Raw genomic sequence first — 22162 nt, forward strand, 5'->3', positions numbered from 1 at the left:
AGTGAGTTATCTGTCTACTTGTAATAAGAAAAATAAAAGGACATGACATTTAGGAAGAATAATTTGGTTTTAACCATTAGAGAGATTCAGAAACTGAAAATGAGGGTTAGGAGCGGAAGGCCATGGTTAATGATCAATAAATAGTGGGGAAGGATAAAGCATGTTTTCCTTAGTTTTGCTATATTCATACTAACGACAATGGAGTTCGTTATATTCTTGTTCCGTCTAGATATTGGGCGGTTCATAATAAAGTGCCTCATTGGTAGGCGGGAGTTCAAGGAATAGTTGGTGAAGTTCTTTAGAGTTTAGTAAGAGGGTTATTAGCCTTTTAAATTTGGTAAAGGTGTCACAGTTACGGATAGGTATTGGCAACCTGTTCCACAATAAACTAAACCGAACTGTAAAAAACCTACAACGCATTTGTTTTTGGTGTTTTTCGGTAAATAGTGTATATGCATTGTTTCTTAGTCTATAGGCTGGGTCATTGATCATAGTTGGGCAGGAGGTTAGGAATGATACTACCCGGGTGCCGAAACTGAAACAGGTGGTTCTTTTGGGGGGCGCACACGGAGCCTTTGACCTAGAGGTCTGATCCACAACGCAGTGAAGCATCGTGAGGAGATGCAGTACAATGGTAGCCGGTGACCGACGATTGATTCACACGCCATTTGTTTCCTCAGGATCCTGGAACCCATGTGCACCATTGGTTTGGAATGAGGAATTTCCAACTCCTCTAGGTGGACTCGCCGTGTCCACCAACCCGTTTAACGCGCCGGGCAACTAAGAGTTATGTATGAATGTATTTTAGGATCAAAGATCTAGAATTTGGCAGTGGTTACTTGCATCTGGACTATTGTGATTGGTTCTTAGCTGTCACCCGTATGCTCAACTGTGACTGAAGCATGCAAGCATTCATTCACTTGAAGGAACCGAACTTGTGTTTAAATTACTGGTCCCATACAAGGTCTCCGCTAGGACGGTCAATAGTAACGTTGGGATTTGAGGTGTCCATCACTTCCTATCTTTACATAGCATATACTTGCTTAGACTACTTTCCTTTCTCTAAACTTTTACTGTGTACGACCTCTTCAGTTTTCTCACTGTTTACCCTTCGGTTTATTGAGCAGAATGAACAGTAAAAGCATTGTCACCAATACTTAGACTAAAACTTTAAGAACGACTAGCAGGGGGATTAGTTTAGGAAAAAATAACGAGCCAGGAAGTCCTGAGAAAACCCACAACTACACTAGATAATGGACTTAAGTGTGCTGCGTACGACTTGGTTTACTTGGCTCAATTACTCAAACCTAGTCTCCAACTAGACGCTGAGGACTACACCACAACATATATTCTCACTCCTGGAATGATTAGTAAGGAAAATATTAAGAGGAAAAGACATCCTCAGTTCTCGGTGGCGTGCAGCTTACTCAGGAGTACAGACAACAATGGTTATTGCTGCGTATGTTTCTCTATTTAAAGCCGGGAGATCAGAATAAGGATGTATTTTCTGTAGTATATGGGTCTGCCGTTGGTTTGAAATTGCAGGACATAAATAAAAATGCAGGTTTGAATTTCATCTGCCCATTGTTCTGATACATATGCAAACGGCGCAGAAACAATGCACGAAGCAAATCGAGAAGGGAGAAGCATAGGCGCTCATCACATTACTCGACCCCCCCCCCAGCACAGCCAAAACCTCACATGAAGATCATAGTAGCCACAACCTTAGCACATACACTTTTAGCAGTAGGTGTGGTTTATTGGGGTTAGGAAGGAAATCAGCAACATCTGAGGGCAGCTTGCCAGAAAGTAGGACAGCCTCTGATTAGGAACAGAGGAGGCATATATTATGTGATTCCTAGACAGAGTGACATGCCTTCAAACTGTGGAGCCAGTTATCGTAGTATAAAGATGTCCTCTCAAGTCCCAGTTAGATATGATGGGCTGTAAGAGATGTCATCAGGAGATCACTGACGAACACCTAAGAACAACCTGAACAGTGATTCACGAGGTACCTGAGCTAGCGACTGGTATTACGTACGAAGCCCACGGACATTTTATGTAGCATCGGCATTGACTATTACGTATCATGGACCATCATACGAAGTAAATAATTATCGCATCTTTTACTTCCTCGTCCTTAAAGCCTCACAGTCATTAAGTTTGCGTGATTGAAGTCTCAACTGAAGCTCTCCAGGCCTGCTAAATTGTGAAGAGTGACATCTCGATCCGCAGCTGATGTTGTGAGGGATGACCTGGAAAAGCCAAATAGGACACAACTGAATGTAAGCTTATCTCGAACAGGAATCCATGATATAGTACACTGAGGCCACTGTTCATCGAAAGGGAGTCGATATACTGACGAAAATCCTTCGGTATCCAGTTTACCGACCCACCTCAAACAGAAATCTTTTCATAATCCCATAACCAGTCGCTTCTGTGAAGGACCAATAGATAAAGAGAAAAATAATCAAAAGTCTTTGGAACAATATATGGAGTTAAAGGTGTAAATCAGAATATACCTGAAACAAGTGCCTTCACTTGGATATGAAGATCATAATACTAACTGAAACATGTCTCTCCTACACTATTACTAACGAAGGAGTGAGCACTCATAACTTGACATTTCCTATGTGATAGGGTACAAAATGCAAGAGGACTGTCGATATATATTAACAAGCATATGAAAGACGTAATATCACACAGTTCTGAGTAAACCGAGATGATGGAACCGTACTGATGTTGCTTTAACGTGAACGGCATCATCCACTTAGTTGAAGGAATCTAGCGGCTACCCACAGCTACGAATACTCCAAAGGACGAGATAATCTAGGTACCATTATAACTACCGCATCTGAAGTTCGACCCGGAATTTTTATTCGGAGACTTTAACACCGTGTCTTAATCGCAATAATCAGGTTACAGCACCTACGGAAGTACATGGTCCATGTCACGCAACTTAACTACTATGATCATCAGCATATGAGACTAACTTATTTCCATCTCGTTTCTTATCACCATCATTCTTGCTTTTGTTCCTGAATTTTAGTCTTCTTATATTGTCTCATTTACCGACTAGTCAACCCAATCATTTAGTTAGTTCTAGAAACCATCGTCCTCCCTTGGTACTTGAATTATAATTTTATTAAACTCCACGTAGCAAGCATCCAACCAACCTTCTGTCTGGCAAGTTGATAGCTACTGATATGCAGAAAACCTACTGCCTTTAGACAAACTCATTCACTAAGATTACAAGATATGCAAACCCACAAATAACTACCATACTGACTGAGTGCAGTCAAGTCAATGAGCTACCGCCTATTAGACATTACCAAATAGCTGGAACTTTACCGAAACGAAAAGAAGCGAGCACATATAAATCGATAGATTCATATAAACTCGCCTTAAAGGTATTGGATATTGAATGAATTGATTGGTCGCTAGGATATTAAGCGACTACTCAACTAAACTTTCCACACCCAGAATTTACTAAATTTTCATTTGTTCATCACATTATTTTCATTTCACGCTTGTACCACTACTTGTTGTGATCAATGTGATTGTTTCGTTTTCAAAGCATAAACAGCAAAACTTGGAAGTAGACATAGCTATGCCAACCTAGCTAGGTTGGCATAACCTAGGTTATAACCTAGGTTGGTTATGGGATTGACCACTACAGAAGTTTAGGATGTATTAACTCATTGTCAGTTACATAGCCCACATAAGTTTCTGTCAAGTAAATAGTTTATTCAAAGTTACTGTTATGATATTTAACTGACAAAATTAAATGACATTTTCCCTGCTCATAAGAAGTGCATATCATTTCTACATAACAACAATTGGTCTTATTTCAGGAATTTCACTGCGATGAGCAATGAAGAAGTACCTTTTTCAAAACTAAAGAGCTCCGATACGTTATTATCTACTCGTCAACCAACGGATTTGGATGATCATGTTAGTGAAAATAGACAATTAAAGATGAAGATATTAGAACTGTCATCAGAATTACAGAGGAATATGATTTATTTCAATCGACTTTTGGGGTAAGTCTTTGAAATTTTCTACGAACCATCCCAAATTGAGGAATGCACTTTCTAAGCAGGACAAAATGATAGCTAACTATTTATAAAGGTCACCGTTTTCACTCACATTGTTCATTGACGAGTAATCTTGAAACAAACCATCTATAATATCGATAAAAGTATAAAAATGACAAAAGTATTTCATGTATTTCGCGATATGGAAACCCCCAAACCTTTCTCAACTAGTTGCCTCAAAATTACAGATCTTTACGGAATCCAGCCTGTTGATCTCGAAGTTGGGCGTCTACTGCCTCTTTCATCCAGTTCAGCAACATTATTAAAAACTTTTCCTGGTACAGACAAAGGTATGATGCCTCTGTTGTTTACACATTTTCCCAGATCTCCTTTCTTAGGTATCTTGATGAGATATCCTTCTTTCTAGTCCGTTGGCACTTGTTTTGCCTCCCAAATCTTGAATAGAAGGTGAAGCATCTTTGCGGTTACTTCAGTGTCTGACTTCAGTGCTTCAGCTGGTATATTGTCAGGTCCTGTCGCTTTCTCATTCTTGATTTGTCTGATGACCATCCTGATTTCTTCGACCGTTGGTGGAGTGACATTTATAGGAAGGCTTATGTGTGCTGCCTCGATGTCCAGTGGATTCAATGGGGCTGGTCTATTCAGTAGTTCCTCGAAGTATTCTATCAATCTTTTTGCCTGTTCTTGAATCTCTGTGATTGTCTTTCCTTCTTTGTCATTGACTGGTCTCTCTGGTTTACCGAATTTCCCTGCTAGTTTCTTCGTTGTCATATAGTTGTTTCATATTTCGCTCTATTGAAGCTTTCCCCTCTCGTCGCTGGCTCTTCAACGAACTTCTGCTTGTCGGCTCTAATGCTTTTCACTTGCTTGTTTTCTTCGTTGTATTCGGCCTGTGTCCTGACTTACTGTGTTCTCGTTCGGCCGTTGTTAACTGTTTTCTTCGTGTTCTTCCTTTCTTGAATCTTGTCCAGGGTTTCGCAAGAGTTCTATTCCTTATATTGATGCCTCTCGCAGCCGAGCACCTCCTGATACGTTGATGTTCGTGCTTGATGGGCCCCTATACAATTGTCCTCCACAGTAGTTTCTTCTTTGAGTAGATCTTGTAGGGTTTGGAACATGTTGAGATCTATATTGAATTGGTTGAGTTTGTCAGTATGTCGAAGGAAGGTTGAATTGAGTCTTTGTAATGCTGTTTCTTTAGTTTTCCAGTGGTTCTTTAGCTTCAGTTTCATCTTGGTCACAACCAGTTGGTGATCTGAAGCTATGTCAGCTCCTCTCGTTGTTCTCACACCTCCCATTGTCCTTCGGAATTTTTTGTTGACACAAATATGATCTATCTGGTGCGAACCTGTGAGACTCATGTAGCCTCGTGTGTGTGTTTGTGGGGGAATATTGTGCCGCCTATAGTCACTTTGTTGAGTGCACATAGATTGGCAAACCTCTCCCCATTTTCATTTCTCTATCTCAGTCCATGTCGTCCCATTATATCTTCATATCCGGTGTTGTCCACTCCGACTCTGGCGTTTAGATCTCCCATCAGGACGATGAGGTCCTTTCTTGGGCACTTAGCTATGATTGATTGCAGCCTCTCATAGAACTGATCTTTATTGTCGTCGCTGCTATCATTGGTGGGTGCATAACATTGGATAACATTCATTGTAATCCCCTCCTTCTTTGTTTTGAATGATGCTTTGATGTTTGTGGATCCCATCCTGTAAGTGCATTTCGTGCTTCTCTGGACAGTATTAGAGCAACTCCCGGCGTGTGTGTGGAGCATTTTCATCTTCGTGACCGGAGTACAGAAGCATCTATCCCGTATCTAGCCTTTGCTGTTCATTTCCGTTGCTACTTGACCGATCTACTAGGTCTCCAACATTGTTCAGATGTCCCATGTACCTATAAAGAGTGTTGCTGTGGTGGCTAGAAGGGATATCGGCCTTGTGACTTCAGAAGTATCTCGACTTTCATCTTGATTTTCATCTTAATTCTCCCTTCAACTCCCAGAACAGATTTTAAATGGTTTAGTTTGTTTGTTCTGGTTAGCGTATTCTTAGCAAGATTTTTTTCTACGGGATGGGATTGCCGACCTCATGCTTAACTATTCTGTTTTGCCTGGGCTTTAGGCTGACAGTAACTCTAGAACAGCTACAGGCGGAGTTGATTGTATGTACTGCTAATCACATTCGGATTACGAGGTTTATTAGCATATGCAGTAAAATTATCATTGGTACAATACAGGCTTATTGCGACTAACTCTTGTATATATGAGTCCTTTCTAATATAAGTCCAATATCTTCATGATTATTTGATTTCTTTCCCCTCTCGTCTTAGTACTAAATAGCGATCAAATACATTTTTATTGAGTCTTATGAAACATGTCTAGTTATTTGGTCACATTAGTCCTAATGATATGTAGTTCGAAGTTGGGTTTTCTAAATCTATTATTTTAGGATTACCAAGTAAGCAAGATTTTCATAAGTGCGATTTACCTCATAACAAGCAACTATCGAGTTTGCACTCAACATTATGTACTACTTGTAATTGCTTTGGTGAACTATCACAGGTGCTTGAACAGAAAGTAAAATATTATCAGTTAAGTGGATAATCATATGACTTCAAGGGTGCGGTTAATCATAGTCTAAAAATCAAGTCGATTTACCCCCTCTCAATGAGTATAAACAAGTCACCTCTTGTAATGATCAGTTTGCCAAATGCATATGCTTTCGTTCCAGATTAAGTATATTAATCACAACAGCTAATCAATCAAACACATGAATATTCAGTCGACTTCCAAATTTGCTTTTCGTAAACTGACTTTTATCGCTATTCAATTACTAGATATCCGACGTTTTGATCATATTTTCGAACCATCCTAAATATTTTCACTATTGTACATTGAAACTTACCAGTTGCTGCATGAATAAATAATAATTTTTGAAATTTTCATGCAATAATAAAACAGGTTTTTATGGAGTTATTATTTCAACAGATTTTAGGGATCATTATCAGAAAATAAATTGTAATCACAATTAATTGATCACTGGGTGGTGATCAATGTCATGCGTGTCAAGTCCTTCTTCGTGCTGATCGAATGCTATCGATCAAGTTGCAATGTAGCCACTAGTCTAGGTGGCTCGACACTGGGTGCACTATGTTGGAAATAAGATGGGTGGTTGGATGTGGTCAACAGGAAACCCTGGACCCGGGTTTCGTGCTACTTGGCACTCGTCATTCCCTCAAGATTACAGGTACACCTTGCTGACGAGTGCCAAATAGCACGAAACCCGGGTCCAGGGTTTCCTGTTGACCACCTCCAACCACCATCTTACTTCAAAATAAATTGTAGTTACATTGTATTTGTTATCCATTCTGGTCATGCATTCAATCTAAAATCAGTCCATAGTGATATCAAACACTTTATTCACTGGAATTAATATCTATTTACTTAATATCAGACTCGCACCATTCCAAATCGAACAATTACTAGTATAGCATCTGTATAACTATACAAAAACGCCTAGATCTCTTCAAGACATACTGTACCTGTTACAAATAGATCAAGTCAAAGATTGAACAACGGTGTAAAAATACTTCAGTGTGTTGTACTTTAATATTTGAATAAGGAGCGTATCGGTGTACGAAACATCACTTTATACAAATAAAAATGATTCATTTAGTAAACTGTTGTGTTCGGAAAAAAAATGAACATAAGTGGTTAAGAGGGACTCATATCGATTTCTCAGTCATTTAATATCATCAGGAAGTGTTTATGTATATTCCGCGCTTGATTTATAACATAAGTTATATCTTTATCTGAAATCATGGAGATATACAACACTTCAGAAAGTAAATTTAAATATTAATTCCCTATTTATTAAGCTATCAATTTCTTGTTTTTTTAAATGATCAATAACCCATTAACTTGATGGACAGAAATCTTTATCTGGTGGAGTTAACATTAGACTAGGAAGAGGTTTTTACGTACTTTGTTCGAAAACTGAGATAACTTTTGATGCCCCATAAAACTGCATTCAAAAAACCTACCTTATTTCAAACTGATGTAATTCAGTCATTGCATTTGGGTTCTACAGGAATAAATTGATATATATATATATATATATATATATATATATATATATATATATAGGTTCTGGGTTCGAATCTCACGAGGAGAGGTCGTGGATGCGCACTGTTGAGGAGTCCCACAAAGGGACGAACCGGCCGTCCAGTGCTTCCAGGTTTTCCTTGGTGGTCTAGTTTCAATTGACTCACGCTTTCAACTATCATATATGTAAAGCTTACTAGTAGAATATTTGTCCTTTGAATATCTCATTATCGAATAATCAGTACAGTCATTGTGTAAATCAGTTTTGTTGAAGGTTCTTTTCATAACTCAAATCACTCTCCGTTTTTAGACATAACCTGCTTTTTTAAACTTCATTAGACTTTCACACAGCTCCCACCTATACCAGTAAGTTTTTGAAAACCAGTGCTGCAATTGATATTTTTATTTATTTATGGTTTTCTCTACTGTTGAGTAATATATCAACTTGTGGTTTTCAGTTTTCTGCGTGGTTCTGCGTGGATATTTGTCATTGGATAATTCAATTAGGAAATAACTCAAATCATATATGAGTGGTGGGATTGTTGTTTAGTGATGAATTCATAGATTTGGAACTCGTCCCTGTCAATTCATCATTAATCTTCACATATTTATATACTGTCAATGACCTTTTGTAAGTAAACGCCTTAGAGGTGTGATTCTCGGGTTTTATTAGACTACTTTTAATAAGAGTTATATTTTATTGTAACGCAAATGCTAAACATGTTAATGTTGTATTGTTATCAGTTCAATAGTTTTACCATATATACTTATTTTCAGGGCGACTGAATATGAACTGGAACAAAGAAAAAAAACAAATGAAGATTTGTTAGACAAACAGAATTTAAAAATTCAATCTTTGCAACATGAGGTATGGTTTTTTTGAGTTGTAGCTTTTTGTATCTAAACTGTTTTTAATATACCCATGACTGTATCACTGAATTTTTCATCACAGAATTTGGGGACATCAAGTAGTCGATTTCATGGGCACATATCTAGGGATGTCGGTGGAGGTAGCACAAATTGATTGAATTGTCAATAGCAGTTGTTTATCTGATGTTAGATTGGAAAGTTCTATCAAGGAGAAAAGAAACTGACGTAAAAAACGTTGTTTCTTCGTAATCTTTCTCTACATCTTGACAAATTTCGGCCTGGTTGCAATCAAAAATGAGTCCTATCACCGTTTTAGTAATCTCAGGATATCCCGTTCAACAAATACTGTGGTACTAACTAGTAACTTGGATCCTCAGGTAGTGGGTCTACGGATGGAAGATAGTCACTTTGTGTTCATCGTGAACTTTGTGTTTGTAGGTCATATGGCAGTGATCACCTCCAGGAGTTCCTTGCAGATAATAGCCTGTTTCTTCTCGGAATAAACTTCGAACATAGTTGTTGCAGATGTCATGTAACTGACAATTTAGGGCGCTTGAGGCTTAACAAAGCACTCTGCTTATAAGTACCAGGCTTCCCTAGATACCCTCAACCCCTTAAAGCCCATTGATACTTTTTCAAGGAATTGGAAATTTAGTGGTAAATACAGATCGTTACATAAGGGGAATCCACACAGTTCTTATAGAGACCGAAGAAAATGGTAGTTGGAGCACAATAATTAGTTGAAAACAGTAAACCTATCTGACAACTTAAGCCATCTTTCATCTGAGCTACTGGGAGGAAAACTCTTGATGTGAGTGAAAAATTGTTTGAAGTTGATGAATGGCAATTATTGGTAGTCAGCAGTCATAAACTATGAGGAGAGTTCCTCGAGGAACAGTTCAGATGATCTTACTATACCTAAATTTGCAACTAACTGGTATTTTGTTTTAGGGAATTATTTGATTACTGATTCATACCCATTTTCTACAACTTTGGGAGTCATGATTAAACAGATTGTTAGAAAACGTTGTGGTTTAAATGATAGCATTTCACGTAAATAACATTCTGTTTATTACAACATAAGATTGTATGGGTATATGAATAGGTATGTATTTGTCTAATAGTAATTCAATCTCAAAGAAGGTGTTATGCTTCTCATGTTAAAACTTATATTGGTTGTAAATTTCTAGAATGAAACATATCGAAATGAGATATCAGCTTTAAAAATTGATTTAAAGAAGCATCAAGAAGCTATTCAATTGAAACAAGATAAAATTGATCAAATGGAAGTGTATTTAGCTAAATTACCAACATTAGAAGATTATCAAGAAACTTTAAACAAGGTAAATATATATTCATTTAGTATTGTTTGTTTGAATCTTCCCATCGATGTGTTAGGACTGCAACTGGTCAGTCTCTAATTGGCATATGTGCATACTGTGCGTATTGCCTCAATATAGCCTTAATTCACAAGCATGGTAAGCAGAGATGGATAGTGGCTAGCAGTGGAATACAGGACGCGCGTTTCGTCCTATTTGGGACTCGTCATCTGGATGTACCTGCATCTCAGTATATTTAAAAGGCCTTAAATATTATAGCAACTAATCTTATTGAATTTATTCAACATTAGTAACTGATTTTTGATTGGATGATTTTTCTATTTAGTACATTCAGTTGGTTGATATTACAAATCTTTGTTGTTATTCGAAATCCGAGTTTTATTTCTTTTGAGGACTTTCAGTATAAATAAACTTCATTCCAAACAAAATTACTTTCAATGAATTTTGGCTACTTCTAATTGTAATGCGAAATTCAACAACAATGTTGGTATGGTGGACAACTCAAAATTGATGATCATGCTATTTAAAGAAATTTGAAGCAATTAATCCCTTTGATAAACTTGGTTAGTGTAGTAAGAAGATGATTATCAGAACTATATGATATGTTAGCTCAATACATTTCGAGCACTCTGATCACACTTTATAAAGTTGCTAAAAAATTCATATAACGATAATACAAGGTCAACTAGACTAAAAAATGAGGGGAAGAGGAGATAAAAGTAGTTAAGAAAGTAATATGAAAAGCATTACAAGCAAAGATGGATAGTGGGCTAGCAGTGGAATCCAGGACACGCGTTTCGTCCTATTCGGTACTCATCAGCTTGATGTACCTACATCTCAGAGTTGATGCTCACTCTGGGATTCGAACATCAATGGGAAGAGTCAAGTAAATAATACTAAGTGAATTTAAACTTCACCATATTGCACAAGCAAGAGACTATCGCGACTCAGTAGCTGAGTGGGTAATGCGTTGGCGTTTGAAGCGACCAGTACTGGGTTTGAGTCCCAGAGTGAACATCAACTCTGAGATGCAGGTACATCCAGTTGACGGGTCCCAAATAAGACGGAACGCGCGGAAGTTACCCGTATTTATTTCTTCACTAGGATATAACAACTACATTTTTTGAAACCAAAGAAAACTGATCAAATTTTAAAAGTACTAGAACTTTTCAGTATTATTTACTAATCATGACTTTTGAGATTCGATTAACTAATGATTTATTTATTTATTTATTTGAACACATAAATATTGGTACAAAGGGGCAACATATATATATGCGCCGCACAAATCTCATTCGATTTATGTGAGGGCTGTGATACTACCCAGGTTCCCAGACCAAAGCAGGTAGTTTTCTTAGGAAACCACACCCGGAGCCTTTGACCTACAGATCTGATCCACAAGGCAGTGGAGCATCGTGAGGAGAAGCAGTACAATGGTAGCCGATGACCAATAATTGATTCATACGCCATTTGTTCCCTCGGAATAGTGGAGCTCATGTGCACCATTGGTTTGGAATGAGGGTTTTCCAACTCCCCTAGGTAGACACTCCACATCCACCGATCCGGTTAAAGCGCCGGTCATTCGCTTTTCGTCCTCTCAATTTGGTAAACAACAGTAATGCCACTGTGAGAAGGCAGTGAGTGGGACTTCCCTGTCAGAGGCTATATAGACGTGGCCATGTGACAGCATTTGGAGAGGGAGAGCTGTCTCTCCCCACTCTCAGCCGTACCAGGGCATTTGCGGACAATAATGATCAAATTTGTATTGTATCAACTTATTAGTCAGTAAATAGAATTAACTAAATCAAATTTAATTAGTTAATTATTAATCTTCCATCATCATGTATTTATCTTTTAAAATATATTATTGATTTTGGAATTGGTTATTCTTGAAACCTAATTATGTCGTCATAGTAACAAAATATTGACTAATTAAAATCCCGTATATAGCGGAAATAAACCGGATTAAGGCACATTATGTGCATGATCGTTACGGCTCACGCTGATTAGCTGATTTTAAACCAATCAGCTCTGGCAGATTATTAGAGGAAGCATCTAGAAGCTTCTTATGTATATACTATAAATATATGAACGTTTTTCTAATCATTGATTGCTATTCACCTACACTTATTATTTTTAATACAATTTCATTCCTGTTCAACATGTTCTGATTTTTGGAGGGTCTTGTCGAGTGTCATTTGTATAAGAATACTAAGCAATAGGAGTGAAGATACGACCAGTATTCTAGTTTGACAACTATTAACCAGTAACACCTATATTCCAATCGTCCCCCAACCGGTTAAAATCAGAAGTCAGATGCGAAGAGATCGGAAAAATATATTTGATACATTATCAATATATCGAGAAACGTTTACTCTAATCTGGCTATTGAACGTAGGAGCTGTTTCCCACACTGAGTCGTAACGTGATCTGGTACGGATGCATGACCGAACACCTTCAGTTAAACAAGTCCACTTAAAACTAATGTGGTCAGCATCCAATGTCGAACACTTAAAAGGCTATTGATTTTGGGGAATTATTTACAGCTACAGGAGTAACTGGGTTGTTTATTACAAGTTACATAATAAACCGAATTCAGTAGTATATTTATATTTAATTAAATTTTTTTTATTCATTTAGTTTCAATTAATGAAAAATCAAAATTTATTATTAGAAAATCATATTGAAGAATATAAAATGAAATTAGTCCATAATGATATACAATTAAATAATGCAAATATAAAAATTAAACAATATGAAGAACGTGAACAATTAAATAAAAAAGTAAATGATTAATAATGTATAATTATAATTGTTTTATTTATGAATCAACATTTGCTCACTATTAGTGATTGACTTCAAGAGATATTTTTCCTGGAGTTCTAATGAGAAGGATTAGTGAACAGGTCTGTTATGAGATAGTAACTCAACGAAGACAATGGTGGATGTGTCACTCATTTGGATGCCGGCCGGCTTAGTGGTATAGAGGTTAAGTGTGAGACTGATACTGTTATATCTTGTGGCCGAGTGGATGCATAGTTAATGTATGACGTGATAAGACCGCCAATCAGGGAGCAGCGAATTATCGATTGGAACAGTAACACACGAATACCGTACGAGTGCTAACCGGTCCTGCGATCTGCCTAGCTCAGCCAGTTAAGTTCAGAACACCAATAACAACCTCTGCAATATGAATGATTATTCTCAAACATACGGAGTTTATATACCAACCAAGCAGACCACATTGTACCAATAAAATAGAAAATAACATGTGTACAAGATTTAGCCAAATGTGGCTGTGAATAGGGGGAGCAGTAATTAATAGACTGGGTATAACTCAGGAATGGTAAATCGTACAATAATAGTCTAAGGGTCAAAATAAAGCTCACAATGAAAGGAACATGAATATGAGCATGCAGGTATCATTACCAAGTTTTGATTTGATAATTTTGAATAAATTGAGCATAGGGTAGATTGTTATAAATAAATATTATATTTGTAATATCCCAAATGGAGGAGAAAAAAAATTTAGATTTTTCTGACCTTTTCGTGACTCAGTGTAAGCCACTTCTTCAGAAAAAAAATGACCAAATTAACATTAATCCAAGTTTAAATACTCCAGAGGACAACACGAATATTAGGCGATCGATCAAAACTGGTCTGAATAAATCAATGTCACATCATTTCATTTCTGTCAAGGTCAGGGTGATTCTCTGAAGAAGTGGTTTACACTGAGTCACGAAACGTCAGAAAATCTAATTTTTTTTACTCATTGGGATATTACAAATATATTATTTATTTATGAATATGAGTAGTTTAATTATTTAGCAAATATACGATAAAAATTATATGCATAATATTGGTCCCAAAGTTACCACTCACTATTGTTATCTGGATATAACAGATACATCCTCGGTTCGAATCTCGCGAGGTGGGATCGTGGGTGTGCACTGCTGAGGAGTTCCACAATAGGACGAAACGGTCGTTCAGTTCTTCCAGGTTTTCCATGGTTGGTCTAGCTTCAATTGACCCATGATTTCAACTATAAAATTACTAAAATCTCCACAAAACCTCCTTCTGATTATAATACTATTTGTCTCATTATTTATTGTTATTATCCTCTTATTTCTCTTATTGTTATATAATATCCATTGAAACTAAGAACATTTTAATCACAGTTTATGATTTGTCAATGTAATCCAATCTTCGTGTACTTGTTATATCAGAACTACATTGGTTCGCTTAATGTACATATACCATTATGAAAATTGTTTATAACTCAGTTAAATTTATACTAAAATATTCCAAGTTTATTTTGTGAACATTTTATATTTATTTATTTAAACACATAAATATTGGTACAATGGGGCACAAAATATATATGCGCCACACAAATCAAATGAGATTTGTGTGATGGCTGAGATACTGCCCAAGTGCCCAAACTAAAGCAGGTGGTTTTCTTAGGGACCACACCCGGAGCCTTTGACCTACAGATCTGATCCACAAGGCAGTGGAGCATCGTGAGGAGAAGCAGTACAATGGTAGCCGGTGACCAATAATTGATTCATACGCCATTTGTTCCCTCGGAATAGTGGAGCTCATGTGCACCATTGGTTTGGAATGAGAGTTTTCCAACTCCTCTAGGTGGATTATTCGTGTCCACCAACCCGGTAAAAGTACTGGACGTTCTCTTTTCGTCCTCTCAATTTGGTAAACAACAGTATTGCCACTGTGAGAAGGCAGTGAGTAGGACTTCCCTGTCAGAGGCTATATAGGCGTGGCCATGTGAGAGTCTTTCGAGAGTGAGAGCGAACTCTCTCCACTCTCGGTCGTACCAGGGCATTTGGGGGCAACAGATCCTAGTCAATACTTTAATTGTACTACTCTACATAAAGCAAAAGAAGTCGATTTTTAATCAAAATTTAAACGGGTTCCATTCTACCTACCCTGTATTTGACAGATCATTCAATTAAATTTTTTATAAATTATTTGATCTAGTAAATCCAGAGTGCAACTGACTTAGTGTAGACACTTGCCAGTTTCTACACTGTGTTTACATAACTAACTGACAGCAATCAAAAAAAGTACCAGAAGGAATTATAATGAAATATTTTTGGATCAATAATTTTTTACCCATATTTAATTTTTGTCACATTTTGTGTAGGATCTTAATGAAAGCAAAACTGAAAAATCCGATGATACGAAAGCATCAAAGGTGATACCAATTTTTGTTGAAGATTTGAAATGTGAATTAGAACGTTATCAGATCGCATTTGAAAAAACTAAAAAAGTGAGTAGTCCACTAACAATATGTATATACATTTATGGTCTTTTACTAATTGTTCATTAATGATCATGGAAATCCGATCTAAGTTTGGTACAAAATAAATTTACTGGCAAAATATTCAGGTTTGTTACTCCTAGGAGAGACAGCTGACCAGGAGTTTCCGAACAACTTTACATGAGGTCGCCTTTTCAGTTTTTAGAAAACTCTATTTATGTTTTAGACGACATCCTAAAAAACTCGGCACCATGTGTTTTCTGATTTGCATTTTTTCCATTTATATTGGAGATTTCAAGTTACGGCTTGCTTTGCAATATGTTTTTACGATTTCCACTAAGTGTATCTTATCCAACTTCTGCATCTTTTTCTAATTTCCCCTTAACATGGGAGGTGATTTGTTTTCTGTTACAGAAGATTATCACCGCTTATCTCTGAACAACCGATCTGGGATATATTGTCTAGATATCTGTATATAAATACTTCTACCATTTTGGTGATAAAGGTGTTGGTTGTTCGAGTTTCAGCTCCGTACAATGGAACTTTTTTTAATGTTCATGTTGAAAATTCTGACTTTGGTGTTAGGTGATAGTTGTCTTGATTTCCAGATGCTGCTCATTTTTAGTAATGGTGTATTTGCTTTGCCGATTTGTGCCTTTATATTTGCTACAGATCTTGTTTATTGATGTTGCTGCTCATGTGCGTAAAAATATCCACCTCTTTCAGAGCTTGTCCATCAAGTGTGATTTCATCGTTGCTGGAAGTGTTATATTTCTGGATCTTGGTTTTTCTCCTGTGAATATTGAAACCTGGTGCCGAAGAGGCTGTTTCTACCCTGGCAGTCTTCGTCTGCATTTGTCGCTGTGTATAAGATATGAGAGTCAAGTTATGTGCAAATTGAAAACCTCGCAGTTGCGTCTAAAGTGTCAAGCGTGTTCCATACTTCTGCTGAGATGTGGACGTCATCATTATCCAGTCAACAACTAGAAGCAAGAGGAAAGATGATACTAAGCGGCCTTACCAAACATCAGTCTTTATTTAAAATGGATCTATAAGCTGCTCTAAATATACAACTTTGTAATCCAGTCTATCGTAGGAGTTCTTGATGATGGTGGGTATCGTTTAAGATGCTTTGTAGTGTCGCAGGCGATTCCACATGGTTTTCTCGTCCACTCCGCGAAACTTTCTCATGACCGAGGAAGTTGATTTATAGTGATGAGTCCCATTTAATTGATTTTCCAACAGTGATCCGTGTTGTCACGCCTTGATCGGTGCGTGATCGATCCTTGAGAACGTCAGCTTTTTATCTCAAATTTGGGTGTCTGGTTATTCTTCCATTCGGTTTAGTAACATTTTATTGAAAACTTTACCTAATACTGATAATAGCATGATCCTTTTGCAGTTCTTACAATTACTAAGATCTTTTTTAATATTTTTTTCTACACCGTTGATATTTGTGCCTTCTTCCAAATCTTTCTGTAGGGATCATGGGATATCTTTGCAGTCACTTCTATGTCTGATTATAGTGCTTCATGTGGTATCCTACCTTTTCTTGTTACTTTCTTTTTTAGTCTTACTAGTTTCTACTACTGTTGTTGGAGTGTCGTCTGTAGGGAGGTTTATGCATGCCGCTTGTATGACTGGTGAGTTCCATTAGGCTTTTCTATGCACCAGCTGGTAAAAGCCGTCTACCCACCCACCTGCCCATTGTTCTTGAACGTCCATAATTGGTTTTCGCTTTTTGCTCTTGACTGCTAACTCTGGGTTACCACATTTCCCTACTAGCTTCTAGGTTTTATCATATAGTATTCTCGAATTTCTCCTCTTGGGGCTTATTTTGCTGTGGTTACTAGGTATCGTACATATTTCTGATTCTCAGCCCTAATTTTCTTCTTCACTTGTTTGTTTGATTCTGTATATGTTTCAACTTTATCATCTGTTTTTAGGTTGCTGTTGACTACCGTCTTTTTGTCTTCGATTTTCTGAATCTTGCTCAGAGTATCTGCGGAGATCTAGCCTTTATATTAGTGCTTGTTGGGGCCCACTAACTTCTAGCACGTTGTAACTTTTAGTTCTTTAATCCATATCCAGTTGTTCTACATAGTGTTTTTGTCTTTTCTCAGTAGATAGGTAAGGCATATACCTATTTTTGTTTGACTATGTTATTAGCTAAACATTCAAAACTATAGAAATTGATAATATTATTATCATGTTTACTGATTAATAAAGTTCACTAATGTAATGTATTGTTTTCTATTGTATGTATATGTATTAGCTACTTGAAACGGAAACATGTCGTGCTGAAGCAGCAGAATCCCATCAAAAATTGGAACAACATAAATTTAATGAATATCGTACACGTATAGAAGCAGAAATTATTGGTATTAAAGCATCGTTATCAGTTAGACATAATAAAATTCGACAATTAAATAAGCGTATTTCTGATGTGAGTTCTTTCTTGGTGTGGTCATTATTATTATTATCTTTTAATAAGAAAAAATTTATTATTATGGGCATCATATCTGTCAGCAGCAGTAGGTCTCAATATAGAGAAAGGGAAAAGAAAGATTCTTCGATACAATACAATATGCATCATTTAAATTACATTTGACGGAGAAGCTTTAGAGGATGTGAAGACCTTCACATATCTGGGCAGCATCATTGATGAATATGGTGGATCAGATACAGATGTGACGGCGAGGATCAGCAAAGCAAAAGCAGCATATTTACAACTGAAGAATATCTGGAACTCAAAACAACTGTCAACCAACACCAAAGTCAGAATTTTCAATACAAATGTCAAGACAGTTCTACTGTATGGGGCGGAAACCTGGAGAACTATGAAAGCTATCATCCAGAAGATACAAGTGTTTATTAACAGTTGTCTACGCAAAATACTTCTGATCCGTTGATCAGAAACTATCAGCAACAACCTACTATGAGAGAGAACAAACCAGATTCCAGCGGAGGAAGAAATCAGGAGGAAGCGCTGGAAGTGGATTGGGCACACCTTGAGGAAATCACCCAACTGCGTCATAAGACAAACCCTCACATGGAATCCTGAAGGCCAAAGGAGAAGAGGAAGACCAAAGAACATATTACACTGAGAAATGGAGACAGACATGCGAAGAATGAACAACAATTGAATAGAACTAGAAAGGAAGGCCGAGGACAGAGTGTGTTGGAGAATGCTGGTCGATGGCCTATGCTCCATTGGGAGTAACAGGCGTAAGTCAGTAAGTAAATAAGCATCATAGAGGATAATCTAATTTACTTTGCTAATAAGAATATCCAAGCAAGTTTTTGTATTGTTCATTGTGAAATTGAATGACCTTCAAGTTATTATTTTTTTTTAAATTTTTTTTATTTAGTTAACTTTAGAAAAACAAAATTTACATGAAAATTTATTTAAATCATATCAATTATTAAAACATTTTATCACCATATTGAAATCATTAAATGATCAATTAATTCAACAATTATATAAATATATAAAAGAGAATATTAATGAAATTCAATGTATCCTTAAACAATTAATGAATTTATTAAATGGTATTCAATTAAATTTAAATGAATTATTAATACAACCAAAACCATTATTAAATATAAATGAACAATATAATGAATTGAATATATCATCATCATCAATAATAGATAATGGTAAGTGATTATTGAATTGATTTAATAAAGTGTGAGTTAATTAAAGCTAGACTAATCATGGAAAACCTAGAAGAAGCAATGTTTAATGGCCATTTCATCCTATTGTGAGACTCCTCAGTGGTAGTACGCATCCATGATCTCGTCTCGTGAGATTCGAATCCAGAACCCATCAGTCTAACGCTAGAGCATTTAACCTCTGATTATAATCATATGCTCACTAGTGACTGAATTCAAAATATATATATCCTGCAGTTCTAGTGAGAAGCAGTAATGATCAATGGAGTTCAATCAAGTCTGTTGTAGGGATATCAACTCACTGAAGACAATTGGTGAACAGTTGCTCAGATTTCGTAGATTGATTAAAGTTAGACAATAACATTGTTGGATGGTTAAGTGCTCACGCGCGAGACTGGTAGGTCCTGGGTACGACTTTCGCGAGGTGGGATCGTGGATGCGTACTGCTGAGGAGTCTCACAATAGGACGAAACGACCGTCGAACAGTGCTTCCAGGTTTTCCATTGTGGTCTAGCTTCAATTGACTCATGAATTCAACTATAAAATTACTAAAATCTCCACAAAAAACACCTGATAATGGAGAATTTGTTCAGTTCACCGATGGCAAAATGAAACAGAATAAAAATTAAAATAATAAATATAAACAAAGTCAGACTAACAAATAAGAAATGGCTTTTTTAAGGTCTCTTAATTAGTAGGACCAGAATTAGTTGCATATTGGTTATGATCAATTACTTCACAATATATTAAATTTGTTAGGTGCATAAAAAAAAAATACGTTTATAGTTCCTCCACAGAACATTCAGGATCTATTGTGTTTTCTATGAATTTCTATGTAACTGCAGAATGTAATTATCTTCATAGATTAGGCAAAGATTTCCAGAATTAAACTATCAGATCCATCTAGTCTTTTCCCTTCTAGTTTTTTAATGAAATTGAAAAGGGTATAGCTAATTTCAAGTGAGAGAAGGCATTAGCCACGAAAATTGACGGAAAATGTTGAGTAATACTTATACTGACATTTGGCTACTCTCAAACTCCCTGATACTCCCAGATAATTTGAATAGATAAACCAATAGAAGTGAAGTTAAAAAGTCTATCATGAATTTAAAGTTAGCAACAGAAGCATGACTAAATAAATTTTTTTAAAGCTTTTTGGATTGATAACTTGTGAGGGGTTTTCATATTTCTATCCATTACATTAACTCAATGAATAATGATTTCCACCCATACAATGTAATGGACATCTTAGCGATCAACTTTTATCTCCTTCGTTACTGTCATAGAGGCGGTAGGATTTGCTGTTAAATGTAGTTTGGAACCACTCTGATCATCAGACTAGACTATTGTAGTTTGACATCGTACATTCACTAATCGTTAACACGCATTTGCAGTATCATTTAATGCTAGTTTCGCATCGTGAAGTAGTCGACTCAAGTAGTTGTATCATAATAACCATAAATATGTAGGTCACTCCAGTATCGTTAGTTCCAGATTACGGCAAATGTTGTTACTTACAATCTCATAGTTGTTTTTTTTTTCATGGATATTGATATATGAAATCATGTATTCGGTCAGCTTCTTGTTCCTTAGAAACATTTTTGTTTTTCATATGAAAATGTTTTGTGGAAATTTTAGTAATTTATTAGTTGAATTCATGAGTTAATTGAAGCTAGACCATTATGAAAAACTTGGAAGTACTGGATGGCCGTTTCATATAGTAGAATGATACTCATCATCATTGCGCATCCACGATCCTGCCCCCCCCTGGGATTCGAACCCACGACGAAACGGCCGTCCAATGCTTCCAGGTTTTCCATGGTGGTCTAGTTTCAATTGACTCATGAACTTAACTATCAAGTTGATGATTATGTGAAATGTACTTATGTTAACTATTGAAATGTAAATAAGATAAACAAATTCTTCATCTCCACTTTTAGATAATAATAGTAAAGATACATGGGAAGATTCATTTGATGATATTATAACTATTGCATCACAATTAACAAATAATATTAATCCAGAACAATTATATAATTCTTTAGATCAATTAATTAAAACACGTTCAGTACTAATAAAGTTACGTCAACAACTAGCTAATAAATATGCGGATCATTTAGGTGAAAAAATAGATTGTATTGTTCAATAATGAACTTTACTATTGTACATTTTACAATTGCACTTTTGTTTTTTTATATTTTTTTGAAATTTGTTTTATTTTATTGAAACACAAATATTGATAAAAGGAGGCACCAAATAGACATGTGCCATATAAATCATTCGATTTTTGTGAGGGATGGGATATTAGCCGGGTGCCTGGACCGAAACAGATGGTTTTCTTAGGGGGCCACACCCGGAGTCTTTGACCTAAAAGTTTAATGCACAAGGCAGTGGGGCATCGTAAGGAGATACAGTCCCATAGTAGCCGGTCACCAACGATTGATTCATACGCGATTCGCTCCCACAGGATACTGGAGTCCATGTGCACCATTGGTTTGGAATCAGGGTTTTCCAACTCCCCTATATGGACTTTCCGTGTCCACCAACCCGGTTAAAGCGCCGGACATTCGCTTTTCGTCCTCTCAATTTCGTAAACAACAGTAATGCCACTGTGAGAAGGCAGTGAGTAGGACTTCCCTGTCAGAGGCTATATATTTGCGTGGCCATTTGAGAGCATTTGGAGAGTGAGAGCGAACTCTCCCCACTCTCGGTCATACCAGGGCATTAAAATGGTCTGTGTTTTTTCTACGTTTAGTCATATGATCTATCCATAATTTATTGAATAATCAAACATTATTTATATAAGCAATTTTTTTTTTAAATTTGAGTAAAG

At 36.5% G+C, this 22162-nt stretch overlaps 1 protein-coding gene across 1 annotated transcript; it reads left to right on the forward strand.

The window, feature by feature from the left end:
• Positions 1-3867: 3867 nt before the first annotated feature.
• Smp_178210 (hypothetical protein) lies at positions 3868-21478 on the forward strand (the record flags this gene model as incomplete). The annotated part of the gene is made up of 7 exons (XM_018792471.1): positions 3868-4043; positions 8941-9031; positions 10224-10322; positions 15538-15663; positions 17930-18100; positions 19026-19314; positions 21270-21478. 7 exons carry the CDS (start codon positions 3868-3870, stop codon positions 21476-21478), a joined length of 1161 nt encoding a protein of 386 aa, XP_018644442.1.
• Between the last annotated feature and the right edge of the window lie 684 nt (positions 21479-22162).

Source organism: Schistosoma mansoni, assembly GCF_000237925.1.
Source record: "Schistosoma mansoni, WGS project CABG00000000 data, supercontig 0270, strain Puerto Rico, whole genome shotgun sequence".
NCBI lineage: Eukaryota > Metazoa > Platyhelminthes > Trematoda > Strigeidida > Schistosomatidae > Schistosoma > Schistosoma mansoni.